Raw genomic sequence first — 20097 nt, forward strand, 5'->3', positions numbered from 1 at the left:
CCCTTCGAGTCCACTTTGTAACCTGCATGCGCAACTAGGTGCTAGCCAGAGCTGTCTAGGGCCTTCTATTGATTCCCTTTAAGATGTGTTTCCTGTAACAGGGTAAGGTCTGGGCTCACTGAAGAACATCTTTAACAATAAGTAACAAGAAAGACAAACACCTGAAGGCTCACCCACCCCATCCTACCTTTATTTCGCGACTACCTGCACTAGTGTCTCAATTTCAGCATGCAAGGGATTTGTCTTATTTCGTACAAAATAAGGCTCTTATTTAAGTTCTTGCGCTCTTTAGCGCCCACCCATCGCCACCATGTGTGCGCACGTATTTAAATTACAGCGCACCATGGCGCATGGGAGGGGGCTATTGCGGATTTTTTTTACACTATTGATACACTCTGCATGAGTAGCGCCAACATTTTGCAGAGTACATAGGGACCATTGTATTAATTGGCATGCCCCCTTTTAGCGCCTGCTCTGACTATGCGTTAAAAGTGCCAAAACAAATGACATCGTTAGGATGGAGCTAGTGGCTCTTAAATCAGGCAAGAAAACGGATGCAGATCAGTTTTCAATACATTTATTGAAAAGACTGCAATGTACTGTAAAATACATGAGCTGCAATCATTAAGCTAAGGACAAGAGACAAAATCAGGATTGTGAGAATTAGCAATGTGAATATGAACAATCCCAACATTTTGCAATAGACATGAATATATAAATTTCTCCCTAAAGCGTACTTTCTACCCTAAAGAGAGCAAGGCTTTTCAATGAGAAGCACCCTAACCCCGTTACCTTAGAGCAAGGTTGGCCTCCAGCCTCGAAATCAGGCAGTGTAGAGACACAATGGCTTAGGTCTGCTGCAAAGAGATGTGCAGTATGAATGTAATACCCTGGGTGAAACCCCTTCTAATGTCTTTGGTCCAACAGAGTGTTTGTATAAGGCCCATGTTATTGCCCGTGCAGACATCCTGACGTAGGCATGTACTTAGGCGTTATATTGTATGCTCAAACTTGGATCAGCAATATCATAACAAAAATGCCTGAAATGTTCACATGCTTTTCTTGTCTAACGTGAAGTAAAAGGACATGATGATGATCCAATACGTACATTACTGATAATGACACTTTCACGGAATGGCAACTGATTATAAACTAAAAACATTTCTTGTAAAATGCAAGATCTGCAAATATAGCTAAAATGAATAAAAATGAAAAACAGGGCATGTTTATCTAAATAAAAGGACACAGGTCTGCAAGCCAAAGCTAAGCTAAACTCCCATGCCCAAGCAACTAAAATGAATCCACGACAACACCTTCCTGCACAAAAACAATCCTCAGAGGCATTTTCCTCTTTCCATGTGTGCTGCAGAATGCAGCTTTGCGTGGCCTAATAAATCTCACTTAAGCCTGTGCGTTTCTTTGTGCCGCCCTGCGTGATGCAATGACAATGCAAGAGCTTAGTATGTCTGGGCCTGGGTGTCTTCTGTTAGAGAAAGTGAACGGCTGTAGGTATAAGCAGTCAACAGCTTGTAACATGCACTGGGTGCCTCTTCTAAGATATACATAGAAGCGCCAGTGAGAGGCACTGTGTTGCCTCTGTAATAGGCCATCTGGAGGTCGTGTAATAGACACTGGATGGCTCTTGTTACTGGCGTTAGGTGGCTCTAGGAACAAGCAGTTGGTGGTTCTATTTACAGTTACTGGTTGGCAGTACTGGGCAGTGTGGATTGTACTAATAGACCCTCAGACTGCGTGATATGGCAGGTTTTGGTGAAGGTAATATTACACTTGTGTTTACCAATCTGATTTGGAAAGGCCAAGGGTGGCTCTTCTAATAGGCCCTGGGTGTCTCTAGTAATAATCACTGATTGACACTTGCAATCGGTACTGGGCAGCTCTAGTAATAAGCACTGGGTGCCTTTAGTAACAAGCTCTTGTTGACACTTGCAAGAGGCACTGGGAGGCTCTAGTTATAGGCAATGTCTGCTGTGGTGAGAGGCACCGAGGGCCTTGTGTAATAGGCACTGGGCAGCTCTTGTAATAGGCACTGACTGGGTCTTGTAACAAGCACTGGTTGACACATCCTGTAGGCATTAGGTAGCACTTGTAATAGGCACTTTATGGCCTTTGTAACAAACACTGGTTAACACTTCCAGTAGAGACTAGGAAACTCGAAACAGTCCCTGTTGCTGTGGAAGGTACAGACAAAGGGTAGCTCATTCTTTTAATAGGCACTGGGCTCTGGGCGAGATGAGATTATTGGGAGGATGCCATCACACCTGCGCTTACTTGATGTGCCTTGGGATGTTGTAACCTTACTGGGACAGGGACTAGGCTTAAAGAACTCTTCTACCCCCATTCTCTGCCTTATAGGTGCATTCGACCTCTCTCCTGTAGCCCTGTCTGCTAGTGAGGTGAGAGGAAGCACACAAGTCACCGACTGGCACTGCCCCTCTGGGTCATGGCACAGCACATGGCACAGCACAGCTCTCTGGGATGATGCAGGGTTAGGTTGTTACTGTGCAGCAGCTGCAGTGCCACCCCATGCAGAATTAAAGAGAAGGTTCCACTTACATGTTCTGCATGCACCCTGTAGCCAGCACAGATGCAAATACATATTGTGTATAACATCAGTAATAGACATCAATGCACTTACATGTTCTCTATGCAGCCTGTAGTCAGCACTGATGCAGTTACATATAGTATATAACATCAGTAATAGACATCGATGCACTTAAATGTTCTGCATGCAGCCTGTAACCAGCACAGATGCAGATACATATTGTGTATAATGTCAGTAATAGACATCGATGCACTTACATGTTCTGTATGCAGCCTGTAGTCAGCACTGATGCAGTTACATATAGTATATAGATTTCATATACTATATGATGTGAGTAATAGGTACAGATGCACTTACATGTTCTGTATGCAGCTTGTAGCCAGCACAGGTGCAGTTTCAAATAGTATGTGATGTCAGTAATTGGTACCAAGGCACGTACATGTTCTGTATGCAGCCTGTAGTCAACACTGATGCAATTAAATTTATAATGTGAAGTCTGTAATAGGTACCGATACATGTTCTGTATCCAGTCTGTAATCAGCACTGATGCAGTTACTTATGGAATATGACATCAATAATAGGTACCAGTGCACTTACATGTTCTGTATGCAGCCTATAGTCTGCACTGATGCAGTTACATCTAGTATATGAAGTCAGTAATAAACACTGGTAAATGTTCTGTATACAGTCTGTAGTTCACACCAATGCAGTTGCTTATAGCATAGGAGTCAGTAATAGGCATCAATCCATGTTCTGTATGCAGTCTGTAGTTGGCATCAAAGCTATTTGTTATAGTATATGAGTCATTAATAGGCATTGACGCACTTACGTACTATGTATGCTGTAGGAAAATGGCTCCCTGTTGCAGTTACCCCCCACTTTTTGCCTGATATTGATGCTGACTTCACTGAGAAGTGTGCTGAGACCCTGCTAACCAGGCCCTAGCACCAGTGTTCTTTCACTAAAAATGTACCATTGTTTCCACAATTGGCATACCCCTGGCACACAGATAAGTCCCTTGTAGAAGGTACCAGTGGTACCAAGGGCCCTGTGACCAGGGAAGGTCCCTAAGGGCTGTAGCATGTGTTGTGCCACCCTAAGGGACGCCTTACCTAACACATGCACACTGCCATTGCAGATTGTGTGTGTTGGTGGGGAGAAAAAGGCAAAGTCGACATGGCATCCCCCTCAGGATGCCATGCACACAAAATACTGCCTGTGGCATAGGTAAGTCACCCCTTTAGAAGGACTTACAACCCTAAGGCAGGGTGCACTATACCACAGGTGAGGGCATAGCTGCATGAGCAATATACCCCTACAGCGTCTAAGTCTGTTCCTGGACATTGTAAGTACAGTGTGGCATAGTAAGTATATGGTCTGGGAGTTGGTAGAAACAAAGTCCACAACTCCATTATGGCTACCCTAAATACTGGGACGTTTGGTATCAAACTTCTCAGAATAAGAAACCCACACTGATGCCAGTGTTGGATGTATTACAAAATGCACACAGAGGGCATCTTAGAAGATGCCCCCTGTATTTTACCCAATCCTTCAGTGCAGGACTGACTGGTCTGTGCCAGCCTGCCACTGAGACGAGTTTCTGACCCCCTGGGGTGCGAGCCTTTGTGTTCTCTGAGGCCAGAACCAAAGCCTGCACTGGGTGAAGGTGCTTAACACCTCCCCCCTGAAAGGAACTGTAACACCTAGCAGTGAGCCTCAAAGGCTCAGGCTTCGTGTTGCAATGCCCCAGGACACTCCAGCTAGTGGAGATGCCCGCCCCGTGGACACAGCCCCCACTTTTGGCGGCAAGTCCAGAGGAGATAATGAGAAAAACAAGGAGGAGTCACCCACCAGTCAGGACAGTCCCTAAGGTGTCCTGAGCTGAGGTGACCCCTGCCTTAAGAAATCCTCCATCTTGGTTTTGGAGGATTCCCCCAATAGGAATAGAGATGTGGCTCCCTCCCTTCAGGGAGGAGGCACAAAGAGGGTGTAGTCACCCTCCAGGACAGGAGCCATTGGCTACTGCCCCCCAGGCCTAAACACACCCCTAAATTGAGTATTTAGGGGCGACCCTGAACCCAGGAAATTAGATTCCTGCAACCTGAAGAAAGAAGAAGGACTGCTGACTTGAAAGCCCCACAGAGACGACAGAGACACCAACTGACTTGGCCCAAGCCCTACCGGCCTATCTCTAGACTCAAAGAACCTGCACAGCGACGCATCCAGTGGGACCAGCGGCCTCTGACGACTCAGAGGACTGCCATGCACCCAAAGAACCAAGGACCTCCCGAGAACAGCGGTACTGTTCAGAAACTGCAACAATTTTGCAACTTTTAAACAACTTTAAAGAGACTCTCACTTCCCGCCAGAAGCCTGAGTCTTCACACTCTGCACCCGACACCCCCGGCTCGAGTCCAGGACAACCAACACCGCAGAAAGGACACCCAGGTGACTCCAACGACGTGGACACCCTGAGTCAACCCCCATGCGCCCCCACTGCAACACCTGCAGAGAGGATCCAGAGACTCCCCCTGACTGCGACTGCCTGGTAACAAAGGAACCCGACGCCTGGACCAAGCACTGAGCAGTGAGCCTCAAAGGCTCAGGCTTCGTGTTGCAATGCCCCAGGACACTCCAGCTAGTGGAAATGCCCGCCCCCTGGACACAGCCCCCACTTTTGGCGGCAAGTCCAGAGGAGATAATGAGAAAAACAAGGAGGAGTCACCCACCAGTCAGGACAGTCCCTAAGGTGTCCTGAGCTGAGGTGACCCCTGCCTTAAGAAATCCTCCATCTTGGTTTTGGAGGATTCCCCCAATAGGAATAGAGATGTTCCTCCCTCCCCTCAGGAAGGAGGCACAAAGAGGGTGTAGTCACCCTCCAGGACAGGAGCCATTGGCTACTGCCCCCCAGGCCTAAACACACCCCTAAATTGAGTATTTAGGGGCGACCCTGAACCCAGGAAATTAGATTCCTGCAACCTGAAGAAAGAAGAAGGACTGCTGACTTGAAAGCCCCACAGAGACGACAGAGACACCAACTGACTTGGCCCAAGCCCTACCGGCCTATCTCTAGACTCAAAGAACCTGCACAGCGACGCATCCAGTGGGACCAGCGGCCTCTGACGACTCAGAGGACTGCCATGCACCCAAAGAACCAAGGACCTCCCGAGAACAGCGGTACTGTTCAGAAACTGCAACAATTTTGCAACTTTTAAACAACTTTAAAGAGACTCTCACTTCCCGCCAGAAGCCTGAGTCTTCACACTCTGCACCCGACACCCCCGGCTTGAGTCCAGGACAACCAACACCGCAGAAAGGACACCCAGGTGACTCCAACGACGTGGACACCCTGAATCAACCCCCATGCGCCCCCACTGCAACACCTGCAGAGAGGATCCAGAGACTCCCCCTGACTGCGACTGCCTGGTAACAAAGGAACCCGACGCCTGGACCAATCACTGCACCGCAGCCCCCAGGACTGATAGGAACCTCCTACCGAGCAGGCGGCCCTCATCCTAGCCCAGTCGGTGGCTGGCCTGAGAAGCCCCCCTGTACCCTGCCTGCATCGCCTAAGTGACCCCCCGGTCCCTCCATTCCTTTCTATAGCAAACCCGACACCTACTTTGCCTACTGCACCCGGCTGCCCCTGTGCTGCTTAGAGTGTGTTTTGTGGGCTTGTGTGTCCCCCCCCCCCAGTGCTCTACAAAACCCCCCTGGTCTGCTCCCCAAGGACGCAGGTACTTACCTGTAAGCAGACTAGGACCAGAGCACCCCTGTCCTTCATACGCGCCTATGTGTTTTGGGCCCTCCTTTGACCTCTGCAACTGACCGGCCCTGTGTTGCTGGTGCTGTGGCTTTGGGGTTGCCTTGAACCCCCAAAGGTGGGCTGCCTATGCCCAGGAGACTGACTGTGTAAGTGCTTTACTTACCTGAGAAACCTAACTAAACTTACCTCCCCCAGGAACTGTTGATTTTTGCACTGTGTCCACTTTTAATATAGCTTATTGCCATTTTAACCAAAACTGTGTGCTACTGTTTTAAATTAAAGTTATTTACTTACCTGTGTGAAGTACCTTGCATTTTATGTACTTACCTCAAATCTTGAATCTTGTGATTCTAAAATAAATTAAGAAAAAACAAAATTCTATAGAAAAACCTACTGGCCTGGAGTTAAGTCTTTGAGTATGTGTTCCTCATTTATTGCCTGTGTGTGTACAACAAATGCTTAACACTACCTTCTGATAAGCCTACTGCTCGACCACACTGCCACACAATAGAGCATTAGAATTATCTAATTTTGCCACTATCAACCTCTAATGGGAACCCTTGGACTCTCTGCACACTATCTCTCACTTTGAGATAGTATATACAGAGCCAACTTCCTACATATGCACTTTGTTGTGGCACCAATGCAGTTTCTAATATCATATAACCATAATAGGAATAAATTCACTTACATGCACTCTGTAGTCAGCATCAATGCAGTTTCTTATATCCTATAACTAAATAGGAACCAATGCACTTACATGTTCATATGAAGTCTCTAGTCAGCACCGATGGAGTTACATCTAGTATATATGAAGTAAGGTATAGGGATTGATACATGTTATGTCTCCAGTCTAGTCGGCACCAATATAGTTACTTATAGCATATTAGCCATTAATAAGCACTGACACACTTACGTGCTTTTTATTCACTTTGTAGTCCGCACCAATGCAGTTTCTTTATCATATAACCATAATAGGAATCAATGCACTTGCATGCACTCTGTTGTCGCGTGGGCTCTCATTATCCTAAATGAGACTACTGGATTTCTAGGCAGCAGGATCGATAACGGTGTGGGGGACTGAGTCTGACCCACGTGTAAGGAACTCTGTCACCCTAAATCCGGTTGTTGCTCCGGCTAACTAGCAGTGCCTCATTTCTCCTATGGGGAAGAGATGATTGGGCAGCCGAGCGCATGACATCTTTGGAACTTCTCAGGGAAGTCGTGGTCACTCAGATCCAAACCAACTCTCTCATTCACAATATGGTCTCATATACAAATGACAAAGACAGTATAAGTTTTATATAATGTTTTAATAAAACGACTGTATTTTAGATAATAAGGCGTGAGCCGCAATAACCAGAACAATACAACATAGTAGGATTGATATAGTCACCAGGAAAGTAAAACATAAGAATAAAGCTATCATATTTCCTAACAGTTTCTACTCTCCCTCTGCTTGTTCTATTTAGAGCACAGCATGTTAAGCTTCTAGCTTGCCTTTCTGAATCACTAGGGAGACATACGCCCTCATACCTGAGCAAAGGCCTGTGATCTGGTTCAGCACCTGCAACGAGGCAGTCAGCGTCTAGTTGTGGTTCCCTGGTCGGAATCTCCCTCTTGCATGTATTGGGACAAGGAAGTGATTTTATAACTAACATGTCATCGTGATCACAAAATGTCCCTACGCAGGAATGCCAAATCTAAACTCCTACCACGTCTATTGGCAATGTACCAGACTGTATCCTTGACTGAAGCACAGAGTGAATATGTTATGAAGAACTCCAGTGCTGAAGTAGGCAAAACAGTGTGATATGAATAAAAAACAACACCGTAGAACTGGCTATTTTGTAAAATAACAGTACGAAGCCTAATAAAAAGCATTTAGAGTAAAGTGCACAGAGGCTCTAAGCTGTTAGCAAATGAATAAAATACATTTAGGGCAAAGTGCACAAAGGCCTAAAGCCTGAAGCTAATGCGCAAAATATACGTAAAACTAACCACACTACACTGTAGTCGGCACTAATGCAGTTTCTTCTATCATATAACTAAATAGGAACCAATGCACTTATGAGTTCTTATGCAGTGTGTAGTCAGCATCGATGTAGGTATATATATAGAATGTGAAGAAAGGTATAGGCACTGGTTCATGTTGTGTCTCCAGTCTAGTCGGCACCAATGCAGTTACTCATAGCACATGATGTGAGTAATAGGGACCGATGCACTCACATGCTCTGTCTGCAGTCTGTATTTGGTACTGATGGAGTTACATATAACATCAGCAATAGGTACGTATGTTTTTACATGTTCTATAAACAGTCTGTTGTCAGCACCAATGCTATTACATATCTTATGTGACATCAGAATATCGTTACCTGTTCTGCATGCAGTTTTTTGGTCCTGACACTGGTGCCTATTCTGCATACAGTCTGTTTATCGGTTCTGAATGCAGTCTACTAGTACTGATAAAGTTACTATTCTGCATTCAGTCTGTTAACACTGACACTGTTACCTGTTCTGCATGCATTGTGTTAGAACTGATACAATTGCCTGGTCTGCATGCAGTCTGTTAGAACTGATACCATTACCGAATCTGCATGCAGTCTGTTAGTGCTGATACCATTACTGCTTATGCATTCAGTCTGTTGGAACAGATACCATTACTGGTTCTGCATGCAATCAGTTAGAACTAATACCGTTACCTGTTCTGCATGCAGTCTCTTAGAACCGATACCATTACTGGTTCTGCAGGCAGTCTGTTAGAACTGATATCATTGCCTGTTTTGCATGCAGTCTGTTTGAACCGATACCATTATGTCTAATAGCTCTGATACTGTTACCTATTCTACGTGCAGTCTATTAGAACTGATACCATTACTGGTTCTGCATGCAGTCTGTTAGAGCTGATACCGTTGCTGGTTCCTCATGCTGTCTGTTGGAACTGATGCCTTTGCCTGTTCTGCATTCAGTCTGTTAGAACTGATATTACCTGTTCTGCATGCAGTCTGCTAGAAATGATGCCAGTCTGTCAGAACTGATTCCATTACAGGTTCTGCATGCAGTCTGTTAGAACTGATTCCATTACTTGTTCTGCATGGATCCTGTTACTACAGGTGCAGAAATGGTTCTGCATACAAACTGTTCCTAATGCAGACTGTTAGCACTGATACTGTTACCAGTTCTGCTTTCAGTCTGTTTGCACTGATTCTGTTACTTGTTCTGCATACATTCTGTTTACCTGTTCCCTAATGCAGTCTCTTGGCACTTATGCAGTTATCTGTTCTGCATGCAACCTGTTTGCAATGATACAGTTACTTCTTGTCCATTCAGTCTGTTTGCACTGACACAGTCACTGTGCTGTATACAGTCTATGTCAGCGCCGGTGCAGGCAGGTACCTGTAGTCAGTGCAGTCTGTATAAGGTAAACAATACCTTTGACTGTTCTGCCTCGAGCCTGCAACTGGGACTGAAGTTGGTACTTGTAGTACATGAAGTTTGTAATTGGCACTGCTGCACTTACCTGTTTTCTATTGTAAAAAAATTGGGTTAATGGTTGAGGGGGTAGAACCCTATTCAAGCAGAAACCACAATCCTTGTCAGGATGAAGTCACAAGCAAAACCTAAACTAACCTCTGCTCAGCCCGTGGGTAGCTTGGCACAAAGCCCTCAGGTGTAACCCAGAGGCAATGTTTAAAGTAGTTATGCAACACTTCAAACAGTAACATAGTGAAGACACACCACAAAAGGATCTCATGCCAGTGTTAGGAAAACAGAGCTGAATTTAACAAATGAAAAAGACCAAAATGACAAAAATCCAATCAGTAGAACTGGAGATATGCAATTTTAAAGATTTCAGTCAAAATAGCACCAAAAGGCACAAAGCACCAATTGTAGATATCTGGTCACTCGGGACCAAGACAAACTCACAAATTCTGACCAATTGAGCACGGGTGGGCTACAGGGACCCCTTTTGTGGAGTGATGTGAGGTCCTGCATCATCAAAGTGTTGCACAGCCGGGGCGACGTGTCGGTTCTAAGAACTGCGAAGCTGTGGTGCAAGGTCCTGTATCATCATTGAGGATCCTGTTGATGAACGTTTTGCTATATGAGAACTTGTGTCTGTGAGTCGTCGCGCAGCAGTGGTTCGATGCAGGCTGTGAAGTTGATGCAGAGTTCTTGCGCTCCGACAATGCTCGCAGCAGAGGAAATGCCCCGGTTCTGCTAAGGATTTTGCATCACAGTAGACAAGAAGTGTTGGTTCTGCTGGATCCACAGATGGGCGTGCAGAACACCTTCTGTCCAACTCTGGGGTGGCACCACTTGGCAGGGTTGGACTTCACCAATGGCAGGTCCATGTGCAGAGTCAAGGTAGTAGGAGCCTCTGTCCCTGAGGCTCTAGTCAGGAAGCCAGTCAACTAGCCCATGGAGTCACTCTGATATCCTAGGTTCAACAGATGCAGGTCCAGTCCTCACCCAGGCAGGAGGGCATCAGGCAGCAAGTATGCACAGCAAAGTAACAGTCCTTCAGAGCAGCAGTGTACCAGAGTGGCAGTCCTTTTAACAACACAGTAGTCCTCCTTCCTGGCAGAGTCTGTTCACTTCCAGCAATGTACTCAAGAGCTGATGTTTAAGGTTCAATATTTATTCCTGGACCTTCCTTTAAAGTGGGAGAAGCTTCTAAAGGTTTCCCTTTGAAGTCCACAGGCTTCCTTACTTCCCTGCCCTGGCACCAGACTAACTACATGGGGTATGCAGCCCTGTGGTGGAGGCAGGACACAGCCTATTTTAGTGCAAGTAGTGCTGGGCTAAGCTCCGCCCTCACATCCTGGCAGTAGTGGCTCATCCTAAGCTCTCTATTGTGTGTGGCTGTGTAGGAGAAATACACAAAGCCCAACTGTCAGCTACACCCAGTCATGCGACTTAGAGACAGGCTACAAGCACCAAATAGCTACGGTAAGAAAATGCCAGCTTTCTAAAAAAATCCTACCTTACCATAAGAGAGGATTTTTCATTCCTGTTCCAAAGACACCAAACATGAACTAATCACCCTTCCCCAGTTGCAACTTTACAAATGTAATAAAGGAACTCCAATGTTATCTTATGGGAGAGGTAGGCCTTGCAGCGAAGAAAAACAAATTTGAGAGTTTTTCACTACCTGGACATGTGAACTTAAAAGTACATGTCCAACCTTTTAAATACACTGGACCCTGTCATCTGGGCTGTCCAGGGCCTACCCTCGGGGTGACTTCCATGTATTAAAAAACAGAAGATTTGGGTTTGGCAAAAGTTTTTTTTAGCCAGGTTGAAAAGGCAGTTTAAAAACTGTACACAGAGGCTGCAATGGCAGGCCTGAGACATGTTTAAATGAATGACACAATAAGTGCTGCAAGCCCAGTAGTTGCATGTAAGCATTAATTTATAGGCCCAGGGTACATAGAGTACCACCTTACTAAGAATTAATACATTATTAAATATGCCAATTGGGGATATGCCAATGTCATCATGTTTTAAGGAATGAGCACATGCACTTTAGCACTGGTTAGCAGGTACTACGGTCAACAAAACGAGATCAGCAACAATAAGAAATGTGAAGGCAAATCATAGGTCCTTAGACATCAAAAATTACATGAAGTAATGTTAATATTTGTCTCTTCTGCTCTTCAAACATTATTACAATAAATACAAATATGTTACCATTTAAATTTCTTTCTTTCTTCAGAGATTCCTTGAAAAGCTGGTGACCCAGAACCGTAAGTAACATGGGGGCCCCTCAGTGCTGAGTGTGAATGTGTACGTGGTTGACAGGTTCTGTCCTGATAGGACTGGAAATGTGCCTTTTCTTCCAGATGATGAACACCACCTGAAGTCAAGACGTTGACATCATCAGCAAAGAGGTGACACGTGCAGTGACACAAACTCACCTACACCCACTTAAAACATAGAGTTGAGACAGGAGTTGTTAGCTACTGCTGTTAGCCATGGAAAAGCTTTGGGATGAACAGTGTGTCCTCCAAGGCAACCATGTTTCTGGCAGATTGTACCTCAACGATGGTTCATAGGCATCCTTCTTTAGCCATGAAAACAACGCAATGAGATAGTTGGAAAATATTTAGTAGTTTAGCAGCTACTCAGGGCAACATAATCCCCAGGCAGTGTAGGAGGCTGCCTGGCTTATAGTGGGTAGCATTGGTACTTACACCTTGTGCCAGGTCCAGTAATCCCTTATTAGTAGAGTGTAGTAGTGTTCTAGCAGCTTAGGTTGATAAAGGTAGTTATAGCAGAGCAGCCAAGGCTGAACTAGGAGACATGCAAAGCTCATGCAATACCACTTATATCATATAGGTACTATATCATAAGAAAGACAATACTCATAGGGCCATAAGTACGAAAGCTTTTTCCCATAGACACAGAATGGGTAATATCCTTTGGTACATCTGGCCCATAGTTACTAAAAATAAAGGTACTTTATTTTAGTGACAATGTGCAAATACATATCTCAGAGGATATACTCCCTTAGGAGGTAAGTAACATACACAAAATATACACAACAAACCAAATCAGGTAAGTAAAACAGTCAGTAAGTAGTGCAAACACTGTAGAATACAATAGGATGCAATTGGCCTAGGGGCAACACAAACCATATACTAAGAAAGTGGAATGCGAACCACAAATTGACCCCTAGGCTAGTGTAGTGTGTAGAGGGTCGCTGGGAGTGTAAGAAAACACTAAGGGTGTAAAAGATACCCCACACCAAGACCATGGAAAGTAGGAGTAAAGTACTACTATTTCCCCAAAAACACACTAAAGTTGTGATAAAGGATTTTGCAAGGGCCACAACAGACTGCAAAGCACTGAAGACGGATTCCTGAACCTGAAGACCTGCAAAGGAAGGGGACAAAAACCAAGAGTCGCTAAAGTGTCCAGCTGGGGCAGGAGCCCACCAAACCCCAGATGAAGGTGCAAAATCAATCAATCAATCATTGGATTTATAAAGCGCTCTACGTACCCGTGAGGGTTTCAAGGCGCTGGGGGGTGAGGAGGGCTGTTGTTACTGATCAAATAGCCAGGCCTTGAGGAGTCTTCTGAAGGTGGGTCTGTCGCAGGTTGGTAGGGAGGCTGTTCCAGGTTTTGGCGGCGAGGTGTGAGAAGGATCTGCCGCCGGAGGTCTTCCTTCAGATGCAGGGAACGGTGGCGAGGGCGAGGTTTGTGGAGCGGAGCTGACGGGTGGGGGTGTAGAAGCTGAGTCTGTTGTTCAGGTAGGCTGGCCCGGTGTCGTGGAGCGCTTTGTGAGCGTGGGTAAGAAGCTTGAAAGTGATCTTCTTGTCCATGGGGAGCCAGTGAAGGTTTCTCAGGTAGTGAGAGATGTGGCTGTGGCGGGGTATGTCGAGGATCAGCCGGGCGGAGGCGTTTTGGATGCGTTGGAGGCGTAGTAGGTCCTTCGCTGGGATGCCTGTGTAGAGTGTGTTGCTGTAGTCTAGCCTGCTGCTGACGAGGGCCTGTGTCACTGTTCTTATTGTTTCTGTCGGGATCCCCTTTTAGATCCTACGGAGAATGCAGAGTGTATTGTAGCAGGAGGAGGAAACTGCGTTGACCTGTTTAGACATGGTGAGGGAGGAGTCGAGTATGAAAATGGCTGCCTCAGGTTGTAAGAAGCTGCAGGTTTTGCAACAACGAAAGGAGGTAGGAAGTTCTTCATGCAGAAGATGTCCCACGGCGTGTAGAGTTGTTTTCTTGGCCAAATACCGCAAACAAGCCTTTCTAGCTGCAAGAGTCAATGTTGGAGAAAAAGGGAGCTGCCCGGGCCCAGGAGGGACCAGGATGTTGTTACTTGGGAGAGAAGACACAGAGGGCCCTCAGCAACGTAGAGAGCCCATGCGCAAGCAGGAAGCACCCCCAGAAGTCCTTGAACACGGGTTCAAAAAGTCTGAACACGGCTGTTGTTTCAACACTGCAAAAAGAGGTCCCACAATACCAAAGATCAACTCAGGGAGCTGAGCATCGCAGGACAGAGTGCTGGGGACCTAGGCTCGGCTGTGCATGCAGGATTTCTTGGAAATGTGCACAGAAGCCCTTGTAGCTGCAGTTCACGCAGTGCACAGGATTACTGTCTGGAGAGGCGAGGCAAGGACTTACCTCCTCCAAATTTGGACAGTTGGACCACTGGACAGTCTGGGTCACTTGGGTCCACCACCTGTGTTGCAGGGGCCATGCTCCTCAGGATGAGAGGGGACCTAGAGTACCGGTGAAGCTGAAGTTTGGTGCCTGCTGAAGCAGGGGGAAGATTCAGTTGACCCACAGGAGATTTCTTTGTGGCTTCCAGTGCAGGGTGAAGGCAGGCAGCCCTCAGAGCATGCACCACCAGGAAACAGTCGAGAAAGCCGGCAGGATTAGGTGCTACAATGTCGCTGGTAGTCTTCTGGCTACTTTGTTGCAGTTTTGCAGCCGTCCTGGAGCAGTCTGCGGTCAATCCTTGGCAGAAGTCGAAGAGAGAAGTGCAGAGGAGTCCTGCTGGATTCTTGCAAGTCGGTACCTGAGGAAAAGCCCACTGGAGAGACCCTAAATAGCCCTCAGAGGAGGATTGGCCACCTAGTCAGGTAAGCACCTATCAGGCGGGGTCTCTGACGTCACCTGCTGGCACTGGCCACTCAGAGGCCTCCAGAGTGCCCTCCCACCTCTGGAAACAAGATGGCAGAGGTCTGGGACACACTGGAGGAGCTCTGGGCACTACCCCTGGGGTGGTGATGGACAGGGGAGTGGTCGCCTCCCTGTCCTTTGTCCAGTTTCGCGCTAGAGCAGGGACTGGGGTTCCCTAAACCGGTGTAGACTGGCTTATGCAAGGAGGGCACCATCTGTGCTCTTCGAAGCATTTCCAGAGGCTGGGAGAGACTACCCCTCCCAAGCCTTTAACATCTATTTCCAAAGAGAGAGGGTGTAACACCCTGCTCCCAGAGGAAATGCTTTGTTCTGTCTCCCTGGGACTGGGATGCCCATACCCCAGGAGGGCAGAACCCTGTCCGTGGGGTGGCAGCAGCGGTAGCTGCAGAGAAAACCCCAGAGAGCTGGTTTGGCAGTACCGGGGGTCCATAGTGGAGCTCTCGGGATGCATGGAATTGGCTCCCCAATACCAGATTTGGCATGGGGGGTCAATTCCATGATCTTAGACATGTTACATGGCCATATTCGGAGTTACCATTGTGAAGCTACATATAGGTATTGACCTATATATAGTGCACATGTGTAATGGTATCCCCGTGCTCACAAAGTCCAGGGAAATGGCCCTGAACTATGTGGGGGCACCTTTGCTAATGCAAGGGTGCCCTCACACTATGTAACCTTGCACCTAACCTTCAGCAAGTGAAGGATAGACATAAAGGTGACTTATAAGTTACTTAAGTGCAGTGAAAATGGCTGTGAAATAACGTGTCCATTATTTCACTCAGGCTGCAGTGGCAGTCCTAAGTAAAGGTTTGTCTGAGCTCCCTATGGGTGGCAAAAGAAATGCTGCAGCCCATAGGGATCTCCTGAAACCCTAATACCCTGGGTACCTAGGTACCATATACTAGGGAATTATATGGGTGTTCCAGTATGCCAATTGAAATTGGTAAAAGTGGTCACTATTCTATAGTGACAATTTTAAAGGCAGAGAGAGCATAACCACTGAGGTTCTGATTAGCAGAGCCTCAGTGACACAGTTAGTCACTACACAGTTATACACATTCAGGCCACAAACTATGAGCACTGGGGTCCTGGCTAGCAGGATCCCAGTGAGGCAGGCAAAAACAAACAGACATACATGTAAAAATGGGGGTAACATGCCAGGCAAGATGGTACTTTCCTACAGGCAGGCCGCAGATGTCACAGGGATACCTACATATCCTCCCAAATAATCACTCAGAAACTGCATTCCATCCTTTCACATGCCCCCCAGACATGCACAACTACCCCAACATGTCACCTTCCCTTCTAGAGCAAGATTAGACAACTGTATGCTGTTGTATAACCACCCCGTAGCAATACAGAAGTGCCCCTGCAGAAATATAGAAGTGCCCCTGGAGTAATACAGAAGTGCCCCTGCAGTAATACAGAAGTGCTCCTGCTGTAATACAGAAGTGCCCCTGCAGTAATACAGAAGTGCACCTGCAGTAATATAGAAGTGCTCCTGCTGTAATACGGACATGCCCCTGCAGTAATACAGATGTGCCCCTCCAGTAATACAGAAGTGCTCCTGCAGTAATATAGAAGCTCTCCTGCTGTAATACGGACATGCCCCTGCAGTAATACAGAAGTTCTCTTTGCAATAATACAGAAGTGTTCCTGCTGTAATACAAAAGTGCTCCTGCAGTTATACATAAGTGCTGCTGCAGTAATACAGAAGTGTCCCTGCTGTAATACAGAAGTGCCCCTGCAGTCATACAGATGTGCTTCTGCAGTAATACAGAAGTGCTCCTGTAGTAATACAGAAGTGCCCTTGCAGTAATACAGAAGTACTCCTGCAGTAATACAGAAGTGCTCCTGCACTAATACAGAAGTGTTCCTGCTGTAATACAGAAGTGACCCTGCAGTAATACAGAAGTGCTGCTGCAGTAATACAGAAGTGCTATTGCTATAATACAAAAGTGCCCCTGCAGTAATACAGAAGTGCTCCTGAAGTAATACAGAAGTGCTCCTGTAGTAATACAGAAGTGCCCTTGCAGTAATACAGAAGTACTCCAGCAGTAATACAGAAGTGTCCCTGCTGTAATACAGAAGTACCCCTGCTGTAATACAGAAGTGCCCCTGCAGTCATACAGATGTGCTCCTGCAGTAATACAGAAGTGCTCCTGCTGTAATGCAGAAGTGCTCCTGAAGTAATACAGATGTGCCCTTGCAGAAATACAGAAGTGCCCTTGCATTAATAGAGAAGTGCCCTTGCAGTAATACAGAAGTGCTCCTGCAGTAATACAGAAGTGCCTTTCCAGTAATACAGAAGTGCCCTTGCAGTAATACAGAAGTACTCCTGCAGTAATACAGAAGTGCCCCTGCAGTCATACTGATGTGCTCCTGCAGTAATACAGAAGTGCTCCTGCTGTAATGCAGAAGTGCTCCTGAAGTAATACGGATGTGCCCTTGCAGAAATACAGAAGTGCCCTTGCAATAATAGAGAAGTGCGCTTGCAGTAATACAGAAGTGCTCCTGCAGTAATACAGAAGTGCCTTTCCAGTAATACAGAAGTGCCCTTGCAGTAATACAGAAGTACTCCTGCAGTAATACAGAAGTGCCCCTGCAGTCATACTGATGTGCTCCTGCAGTAATACAGAAGTGCCCCTGCAGTAATATAGTAGACCCTCTGCAGTAATACAGAAGTGCTCCTGCTGTAATACGGATGTGCCCCTGCAGTAATACAGAAGTGCTCCTTCAGTAATACAGAAGTGCCCCTGCAGTAATACAGAAGTGCTCCTGCAGTAATACAAAAGGGCTCCTGCTGTAATACGGATGTGCTCCTGCAGTAATCCAGAAGGGCCCCTGCTGTAATACGGACGTGCCCCTGAAGTAGTACAGAGGTCTCCTGCACTAATACAGAAGTGCCCCTGCAGTAATACAGAAGTGCTCCTGCAGTAATACAAAAGTGCTTCTTCTGTAATACGGACGTGTCCCTGCTTTAATACAGAAGTGCACCTGCAGTAATACAAAAGTGCTCCTGCTGTAATACAGAAGTGCCCCTGCAGTAATGCAGTAATAAGGAAGTGCTCCTGCTTTAATATGGACATACTTACACCCACTGCATCCCTGGGGCACTTAGACAATATATTTGCCCCTCACTTACAAAAAGACACTTGTCCATTGATAGCGCGCCCAGTCCTTGTAAATTACTTATACTTGGACACGCCGGAGGTCGGTGAACCTTTTGACCGGGTTGAGCTCTCCTCTTCCAAAGAATTTGTCGGATCCCTCAAATCAGTAACCAATGATCATTCATGTTCAATAATCAATAATCAATTTAATAATCGATCAACAAATTAGCTAAACAGAAATCAGTAATTAGACACACCATGACCTTTCAGTCATGAATAACCACACCTGTTTATTCAAAGTTAATGAGTTTATTTCCCTATATTAACAAAACGAACACAACGTAAGTAAGTCTCAAAATCAAATGATACACGTATACGAACATTACTGGCTGTCCATAGCGACGGAAGAAACAGAACCTACGTAAAGCTAGAATAATCACACACTCTGATATAGCTATGCAAATCACTAATAAAAGTAACTGAAATTTACTAATTGTATACATCGGTCAGCATAACGAGATTTTAATTCAGCATGGTGCATTCAAATGAATACGTCAACTAACATCTGATTAGCATTGGCATGTGGGGCTTCATGCAAAATGAATTTAATCAACATAAATTTAGAAAACTTCTAGCTTAGGCTCTGTCAAAAATAAGCAGTTGGTACCTAAGAAGGAAAATACAACGAATAATACATTTATCTTGTTATAATTACCAAATACAATCAGCATTCAAGGTAAGTCTTCATCCTTCAGGTACTGGTTCGATCAGCATGGGGCAGTCTTCAAGGGGGGGCAAAGTTTAAGACAAGTTTTCCTTGCAGCAGCAAGGAAAATGGGGGAGCAAAAGTTATTGTATGGGCAAGGCAAAGTAAAATTAAAGTTAAAGTCTCTAGGGTGAAAATTCTTTAAAGTCTCTCTGGGATAGAGAAAAAGCATCAAAGTGTCATCAAAATGGCTTCTCGAATCTGGCTTCAAAATGGCATCAAAGAAAATGGCTGGCTTCTCTTCGTCCGGTGGGATTAAGTAAGAAAAGTTCCAAATTCTTCAGGTTCTTTCATTGGAGGGTCCATGGGGTGATTTCTCTTTAACCAATGAATAGTGTCTTTTCTCTTAATACTCATCTACACATAAGGTGTCCTTGGAGTTTTGGAACATAAGTAGCAACAAAGTTGCCAATTAATTCTGCATCAGTGTCTTCATTGTCTGCACCTGCAGAAACGGACCTTGCTTCAAAGGGGATGAAAGTTGCCTAACACGCAACCTTGAGATAAGTGTATTAGTCATTCTACTGGAAAAATACAGCTTTTAAAGGTTTAAAACACGTCTTTGTTAATACAAATGAAAACTACGCAGTTAAAATTGAGACCAGGCAACTAGGCCAAAGCCTCTGCTAAATTTAAGCTAAGCATATAACAGTTTAACGAGACAATCATAGAATATAGCTGCAATTATGACACACTAATACATTTTGTCAGTTTTTCATGATTAATTAAGCTTGTTTATACTAATGGCGATCTACTTCATAGGCACATTTTCTACATACATTATTTTTCTTTGCTAAAATCACATTGTCTTATACGATTTTGTTACATGATATATGAATGTTTGTTAGTCTTTCTTTTTCCTGCTTCATCAATCCCTCCTCTGATGACTAATTATGTCATCACATTAAATCTTCCATCACAAATTTTATTTCATTAAAATTCTGTTTTAATAATTTTGCATTTCAATCATTTCCCTTTTCCTTTTTACTCCCTTTGATTTTTCCCTGTATAATTTTACCATTTCTTTTTGTTCTTTTCAATTCTTCTCTTGTTTCTTGATTTCAATATTTTAATAGCTTTCCATATTCCCCAAATACCTATTAAGCAAATTAGTATTATTAATATTCCTTTTACTATTTTCAATAATATTCTGTTCCAAATGTTGCTGAACCAATTTACCACAGAAGCAAATCCTTTTCCAACTTTTTCCCATACTCCTGGTTCTTTCAAT

The 20097-nt window shown here is 45.3% G+C and overlaps 1 protein-coding gene across 3 annotated transcripts in view; it reads left to right on the top strand.

The window, feature by feature from the left end:
* The window catches only part of LOC138283723 (astacin-like metalloendopeptidase), a 167276-nt gene that overhangs the window by 54332 nt on the left and 92847 nt on the right, over nt 1-20097 (top strand). For all 3 annotated transcript variants that reach the window (XM_069221767.1, XM_069221766.1, XM_069221768.1), the window contains exon 3: nt 12049-12079. In XM_069221767.1, coding sequence (XP_069077868.1) covers nt 12049-12079 — 31 coding nt within the window. The remainder of the gene's footprint in view (nt 1-12048; nt 12080-20097) is intronic.

This window comes from Pleurodeles waltl, chromosome 3_1, assembly GCF_031143425.1.
Source record: "Pleurodeles waltl isolate 20211129_DDA chromosome 3_1, aPleWal1.hap1.20221129, whole genome shotgun sequence".
NCBI lineage: Eukaryota > Metazoa > Chordata > Amphibia > Caudata > Salamandridae > Pleurodeles > Pleurodeles waltl.